The sequence below is a fragment of the Pinus tabuliformis genome, chromosome 8 (genome assembly GCF_031772625.1).
Source record: "Pinus tabuliformis cultivar Carrire ecotype Pingquan chromosome 8, CPIR1, whole genome shotgun sequence".
In the NCBI taxonomy this organism is placed as follows: Eukaryota; Viridiplantae; Streptophyta; class Pinopsida; order Pinales; family Pinaceae; genus Pinus; species Pinus tabuliformis.
In genome coordinates this window covers 1,507,415,127-1,507,423,416 of record NC_142294.1, presented here as the reverse complement: position 1 = coordinate 1,507,423,416, position 8,290 = coordinate 1,507,415,127, and the positions used below count along the sequence as shown (strand labels likewise).

General features: G+C 35.0%; 1 protein-coding gene across 1 annotated transcript; it reads left to right on the top strand.

Annotated features, from left to right (window-relative positions):
* Positions 1–506: 506 nt before the first annotated feature.
* Positions 507–1,631, top strand: LOC149241593 (basic form of pathogenesis-related protein 1-like). Its single transcript, XM_089367557.1, has one exon. It carries the CDS (start codon positions 768–770, stop codon positions 1,254–1,256), a length of 489 nt encoding a protein of 162 aa, XP_089223683.1. The 5' UTR covers positions 507–767; the 3' UTR covers positions 1,257–1,631.
* The last annotated feature ends 6,659 nt before the right edge of the window (positions 1,632–8,290 follow it).

Here is an 8,290-nt window from a genome sequence, read left to right as displayed (position 1 = left end):
CACGCCATTACCTGATACATCCATTCACTTGTATTCTTTGTTTCAATACCATCACTATCTTATCTTATGTTATGCTTATCTTATTCGGAGTTGTCTTCACATAAATTTCTTACAATTTATCTTGTTGATAAACGGTATCATAATTGTCCAATCTCGTGGCGTTTGTTTTGTAAGTTAGTCAAAATTCCAATTTTGAACGAAGCCACCAATGTCCCGTTCTTCCGGAATGGCATATATTTCAACGATTCCGTGTTAGTGTTAGAGTACTTCTTTGATTTGTTTTTTAATAATGAAGGGAATTGAAACAAAAATTCCATGTTAGAAGAAAACTAATGCTGAGTCTACGTTTTTATTCCCTGAAGTATGTGTTTTCAACAACCGTGTTTCATACGCATTTAGAAGCAGCAACTTTTTCTGCATAATCTCAAAATCAAACGCCATGCGGAAGCAGGTCACACCATCTTTATATTTGGCACGCCTTGCATTGCAGAATTCTGTGGGGGATTTCCTAACGGGACTCCAAGTCAGTCAAGGCTTGGCGTTCTTCTAGAATTGAGTTATTTTTCACAAATTTGCATGATGCTGACTGAAATACATTCATTGCATCTTCCTCCATATCGTGGAAGCAATATTACGCAATGGTGGATTGCAGTTTTTCGCTATAAATATCGATAACTCTGTGCTTGTTTTCGGAAATTGAATTAACCGTGCAGTGAGTGATTTCTCTCTTTAACTCCGCTCTGGACATTAGGTTGAGCGTTGTCAATATGAAGTGGTCGTTGAAGTATGCTTTTTTCCTGCAACTGGCATTGTACTGCCTAGTCGGGCAAGGCCAAGATGTACAGCAACGATTCTTATCTCCTCACAATGACGCGAGAGCCCAAGTGGGCGTCGAGGCTCTGGTTTGGGACGACACCGTCGCGGCTTACGCACAGAATTATGCAAAACAACGCATAGGGGACTGTGCTCTGCAGCATTCTGGTGGTCAATACGGAGAAAATATTTTCAAGGGGTTTGGGATAACTGATCCGGTGGGAAGCGCCGTGATGGATTGGGTCAGCGAGAAGCAATACTATGATTACGCTTCCAATTCCTGCTCTGCCCCTTCAGGTAAATCGTGCGGGCACTATACTCAGGTGGTGTGGAGAAATTCCAAGAGGCTCGGATGCGCCCAAGCTACATGTAACAACGGCTGGACTTTCGTTATCTGCAACTACGACCCACCGGGAAACGTTTCTGGGCAAAAGCCATACTGAATTCTGAGATCTCGTCCTATCATACCCGATTAATTTGCTATTTTGTTGGCTTTTAATATTTCGTGTGAAGTAAGTAAATGGCGATTTCGCCCTCATAAATAATAGGATGCTAAATAAGCGTATGTCGACGGCACTAGTTGTTAATTAAATAATTTATGAATCGTCTCCCATTTTAAGCCGTTTTGTTTGACGGTTGCAGTATAGAATAGATTGTTTGTATCCTTTACTGGTATAGAATAGATTGTTTGTATCCTTTAATGGTCGAAGCGCTTATTATTATTCAACGAGAACCAAAGAAAGAGGCGTATGTCTGGTTTCTAAGTACTTTTCTTTTGGTTATTAAAAAAGCAATGTTTTCGGTTTATTCTCCATCAATTTATTGGTTTAAATAATACAAAAATAGTTGATTGATAATAATCTTCATAGGTAAATTAACTAAACTTGTGTGGTTGTTATTATTATTTTTTAATATTTTCATAATTACTGTGTCAAAAATTATATATTTTAATTTTTGTAATATCTTGTATATGAAAGTATATATTTTTGTAATATGTAGGGTTACATCAAACAAGAATCCCTAGTAGCATGTCACTATTTTCGTATAACCGAATTATGTGGACATATAATTTTGTGGATAAAATAAATATAAAATTTTTATTATAGATGCACTTTATTTAATGTTATTACGTTTTAATCATATCATTAACTTGATTATAATTATTTCAATAAACATTTAATTTATATAAAATATGGGTAGTTATAATTATTTTGTGCCATTTTATATTCAACTGTAAATGATTTAGTTGTGCAATGCTGAGTATTAAAATAGTAAAATTATAATATCAAATTGAGCATTCAAAGTATTGAACTTTGAAAATAAAATAATACAATGTTTTTCAAAATAAAATAATATAATGTTATTAGTATTTTGCTTGTCCATAACGCTTCTTTTGAAATAAAATAATATAATGCTATTGGTATTTTGCTAGTCCGCTGTGCTTCACCATTTATAAGTATATAAATTTTTGATGGTTGCATGGAGTCTTACTTCAAACCAGCAAAATTTATGTTAATAAGATTTCAAAATTTTCACTAAAAACTATAATTTTTACTATCTATTTAAAATTTGATAAAATTTATTAATAAAAAAATTTCAAAATTATTATTAGACTTTTAATTTATTTATTTCTATATAAACTAATATTTATCAATAGTTAATATTTAAATTGATTCTTATACTTAAATGTATCTGATCTAAACAAAAAAAATTTAAGAAGACTTCAAACTTTAAATAAAACTATAATTTCCACAACTCATTTAAAATTTGATAAAATTTATTAATAATTTTATTTACTTATTTCTATATAAACTAATATTTATTAAATAATTAATCTTTAATTGGTTTTTAAATGTGTTTATTCTAAACAAAAAAATTATTTTAAAAAAATTTCAAGCTTTTAATAAAAATTATATTTTTTTACAATTTTCATTTATAAATATTAATTTAATATATATATATATATATATATATATATATATATATATATATATATTTATTTATTTATAAATTAAAATAAAATTAAAATTCGAAAAAACAAAACCATTTTTTTTTGTAAAATAAGTATACAAAGCTTTGATAAAACACAATAAGTTTTAAATAAAATTATAACTATATATAATCATAAATTTGTACAAAATAATTTCTGATTTTTTTAAAAATTGTCCTTAAAAGAGATTAAAAAGATAGAATATTCATTTACTTAATAAAACATACATACAATTAACGTTTCGAAGAAGGATTAGTCTTTAAATGCGATTTTTGAAGAATTTTGGTTATTTCGGAAAAAAATGTGTGTCGTTTAATAATTTTTTTTGTTCCATATAAAAATTTAACACATTTTTTTTATGGCATATAAAGATTTAACACTTTTAATAAACAAAAGGCATTTAGATTAAGTTGTGAAAAATTCACCTATATTTTAATAAACTTTTCCCAAAAAAATATGCTCAAAATAACATACTTGTTCAAAATATGCTTTCATCCGGGCATTAACTCAACAATTTCATTTTCGCACTTTTTAAAAGATGCGTTGTAATGAAAGAATCTAAACTGGAAATTATCTCGTATAAAGAACACATATCCGAAAATTGACAAATATCCCATCCCCGATAGAAAATTACAAAATTTCGAATACATACCCCTATTTATTTTTGCCATAAAATATTCTCAAGGGAACCTCCCATGGAATATACTCGATCGAAAGGCAATGCTCACTCCCATGGAAAGAAGATCGATGGTTCCCGAAATTACAATCTGGAAGGGAATGAAAGGCTGAAAGCTCGGGGGTAAAAGCGTTCTGAATCTGTATTTTTTATACAATGGATATTACTTCATGGAGTAGTCGTTACTAGATGTTACTAGTCTACCGGGATGTCTTGACAGATAAAAGTAGCTGGAATAGTGGCAAAAAAATTCAAAATTTTTTGTAAAGACAGTGTTTGAATTGTGTTTTTGATAGTGAAAATGGATTCAGCACCATCAAAAATGTCTAAAACACTTAAAATTTTGAAATTTAACAACTTACAAAAATCTTTGCTGGATTCTCTCTAAATATTACCGGAATTTCCATAACTTTCCGAGCAACTCCTCCATCTTGTTAGACTACGCGATTACTTCATAGTCTCCTAAATTTGACTAGATCTGATCCATCACCTCAAAGAAATGGAGGAAAAATTCAACAGGCCAACCATCGAGCCTAGGGCTCTTATCTTTGGCCATCTCTTCGAGGAGCAGTTCAGCTTTTCATATTTGTTCATGAGAGAAACACACCAAAAGAGAGCAACTTGTCATGCACGCGAATGAGTGTGTGAGGGTTTGATGAATTTAATGAACGTTCCTAGGATCCCATGAAAATCTACTACGAATCACTTGGAATCCGCCTGAAACACAGCCTCGCGAGGCCATTAATCGATTGCAACCCCAAAAAAACCACATGGCAGGTAGAACTGTAAAAAAAGGGTTGTTGTTTGACGATTTTGTAATATTCTAGCAGATTCCAACAAGAAATAGAGAGGAAAAGGTTGTCGGCACCGGTGAAATTAATTATGAAGGCGTGGAAGGCGAAATCTTAAATTTGGTGACGACAGCTAAGTACTCTAATTAGTCTTGAGGCATCTGCAATGGCATCCAATACGTGTGAGCGGAACGAATCAAGGCTGACGATATGCTCCGCCAATGTAGCTGGGGATACGGCAGCGGTATGGCACTAGTTCAAAACCTATGCAAAAGAATACTAATGTTTTTCTTCAGGACGATAAAGTATGATTGTATTTATATAAGAAATATAAACAAAGTATATATGGACAATGACATGAGATAATATATGTCTCATATAGATCTCATATAGATCTCACGAGACAAAATCAAGGAGGAAACTAAAAAAGGCGAGATATTGCCGAGAAACCATCACAAAATAAACCATACTGTCAACCATCATCAAAGTCTTCAAAGACAACCATAATGTCAAACATCATCAAACCCTTCAAAAAAAAAAAAACCATACAGTCAACCATCATCAAAGGATAGGCGAAACTGTTGTATGCTTCGACCACGGAAGCGAAGAATAGCATCAAAAAATAAACGAAGACCAGCATCATCTGAAAAACACAACAAACTGATAGGAAAATATGAACAAAAGGGAAATGGGGAGACCAAAGAAGCTGCAAAGAAGAGTTAAAAATCGGGAGGAAAATAATCCTGAATGGAGAAGATTTTCCCTTCATGAGCAACCTGCAAATACCATAGACCTGGAACCGCCTGAAGGCCCTTTTTTGATAAAACATCTGCCTGCTGATTGAGTGCCCTGTTGATGTGATGAATAGAGGCTCCTACTATTCTATTCCACAAGAACCTGATCCTGTCTAACCAACCTACAAGCTGAGGTTTGAGAATGTTATTCTTTCCAAGAACATAATCCACCATAACCTTCGAATCTCCAAAAATGGAGACACCCTGAATATTTAGAAAAAGACAGAAATTTAGAAGGCCAGCAAGGGCCATCGCCTCAGCTTTATTGTTTGAGCCCCTCCCCCCATTCCAGTGAATGAAAAAATGACTATTTTCATTTACCAAAATGTGAACTCCGCAGCCACAAGACCCATTCTGTTCAGCTCCATCGAAAAAAGCCCTTGGCAGAGAAGAAAGCTTTTGTGGGGGCTCATTACAATCCTGATTCAACTGCTTGGAAGGTCTCTGCGGGATTGATTCATAGACAGAAATAATGTTGGAGAAAATTTCCATAAAAGGGGATAAATTGCCATTGAAAATAAAACTATTGCGCCACTTCCAGATACTCCAAAAGGTGATAATGAAAACTACTCTCCATGACTCCTTTTGATTGCTGCACCATAGAAACGCTTCGATAATTGAAGCGTGGGACATATGCTAGATTCCATAGCAGTCCTCCAATGATTTCCACAGTTGCTGTGATTTTTTGCAATTTAGAAATAGGTGATAGTTGTTTTCCTCAGCTGACCTGCAAATAAGACAAAAGCCAGGACCCTGCCATCCTCGCTTCCTTAAGTTTTCCCAAGAAATATTTCTATTATGGAAAGACAACCATGAGAATAAGATCATTTTTGAAGGGCAACCAGATTTCCAAAAGATGGGTGGGAATGAAGGGCTGAGATGAGACTGCTTTAGGCCACTCAAATCTTGGTAAACATCTTTTACACGAATGGATGATATCCCTTTCGAGTTTCTCCACATGAGGCAGTCATGTTCCGCCGAGCGAAAGATGCCACAATTTCTGAGTTGATTCCTGATATGGTCTCATTGACGAGCAATATCAACCGGCATCCCCAGACTTCCTACCTCCTTCCAGAGAGGGATCGGACCTTGCCAACCTGCGATTAGGCTATCCCAATAGAAAAAACCTTTTCTGTGAAGAAAAATCAATAAAGGTTCAGGAACATCGATCACCTCAGCGCCACTCATAAATTGATCTTTTCCAATGAGGATCTTTTTGCCGGTTTGGAATCGCCAGATTAAATTCTTCAGGAAATAGCTTTCGATCTTTCGGAGGCTTAACCATATTGAAGAGCCGAATGAGGATCCGATCCTTCCTTTTCTGAACCAGAAAGATAGGCCCCTCTTACCCAAGTATTTCTTTCGTATTATATTGCTCCCGAGACCTTCTTCATAAATCCCTCTCCACAGGGATTTGCATAACAGTGCCTTCCCGAGATTCCTCAAATCTAAAAGACCCCAGCCTCCCCTGCTCTTCGGCATAGAGATATTGGACAATTTTGAGAGGTGATATTTCCTCTTTCCTGCTTGTCCGCCCCAAATAAAATTTGAAGTAAGCTTATTCATTGACTGTATTATGCTCGCTGGAAGGAGATATAAATGAGCCCAATAAACTGCACGTTGGTTTAAAACAGATTGTGCCAGGATCACTCTTCCTGCTAGAGTAAGACATCTATACTCCCAAACAGATATCCTCTTGTAGTATCTATCTGGAATCCACTGCCAGTCCGCCTTTGAATAACCAGTTGCTTTTAATTGAAAGCCCAAATATTTAATTCCAAGACTGATAGGTTGTGCCTTAATTCCAAAGAGCGCCGATAACCAATCAAACTCATCCTGGCGAATATCATTGTGATAGATGACTAACTTTGCACGATTTATCTGAAGTCTTATTGCCCTTTGAAAATTGTTAAGAATTTCATAGAAACATAACCATGTGAGTCCGCATAGAATTCCAAACATTATAATATCATCAACAAATAGATTATGAGAAATCGAAATACTCCTGCAAATTTTTAGCGGATGACACCTATTTTCCTTTATGGCCTTGTTGATATGGAGACTAAGAGAGTTCATTGCCAGTATGAATAAGAGCGGAGATAAGGTATATCCTTGACGAAGTCCTCTGGAGGCAAGAAAAAATGGAGATGGGATCCCGTTTATGATGATCACATAATTCACCTTCTCTACGCATGCCATGATCCAATTTGTCATGCTAGCTCTTAAACCAACCTTTGCAAGTAAACACCTTATGAATCCCCAGTCGATGCAGTCATACGCCTTGCGAAGCTCAATCTTAAGAATGATTGCATCCCTTTTTTTGGAATGAATAGCAAAAAGACCTTCCTGTGTACTTGCAACCGCGTTCAGGATTTTTCTCCCTTGTAAAAAACGGTGCTGCTCTTTAGTTAAGAATTTGGACAGAGTTGCTTTAATTCTTTCTGTGATAATTTTCGCAATAATTTTGTAAGAAATATTGCACAGATAAATCGGTGAGAAGTCCATGAATGACTCTGCCTTTACTTTCTTCGGAATGAGTGCTATATTAGTGGAGGAGGTCCTCTGGTTGATACTGCCTGATATCCTAGAACCTTCTACCATTCTTAACAGATCAGCTTTGATGAGGTCGAAGAAGTGAATGAAAAACTCTATTGTCCAACCGTCCGGCCCTCGACATTTATCTCTTTTAAAAATTTTCATAGTTCTTAGCAACTCCTCCTTAGAGACTAGCTGGAATATTTGATCGTTTGTATCCTCATCGAACATTTGAGGAAATACTTCAATGCCCCATAGAATTTCCTGGAACCTGCATTCCTCCGATCTTTGGTACTATTTTCCAAAAAAATTAACTGCCTCATTTGATATTTCCTGTTGAGAATATAGGAAACCACCTCTTCCATCACTTATTTTCCATATGGAGTTCTTTTCATGCTTGGCATTTGCAAAATTATGGAAAAATTTTGTGTTCTTATCCCCTTCTTTTAACCATATCGCCCTACTTTTCAACCTCCAAAAATATTCCTCCTGTTCTAAGATTTTTATTTTCTTCTTTTGTAACTCCTTTATGTGACATCTCAATTTGAAGGGTAGATAATGAGCAGCCATAGCTTTCGAAGCACTGTCCAAAGCCTTTTGAATTTTCCTGAGATCATTTCTGTTGGATTTCCTTTTCTCATATTGCCACTCTTTTACCACCTTTCACACATCATCCATTTTGTCTCTGAAT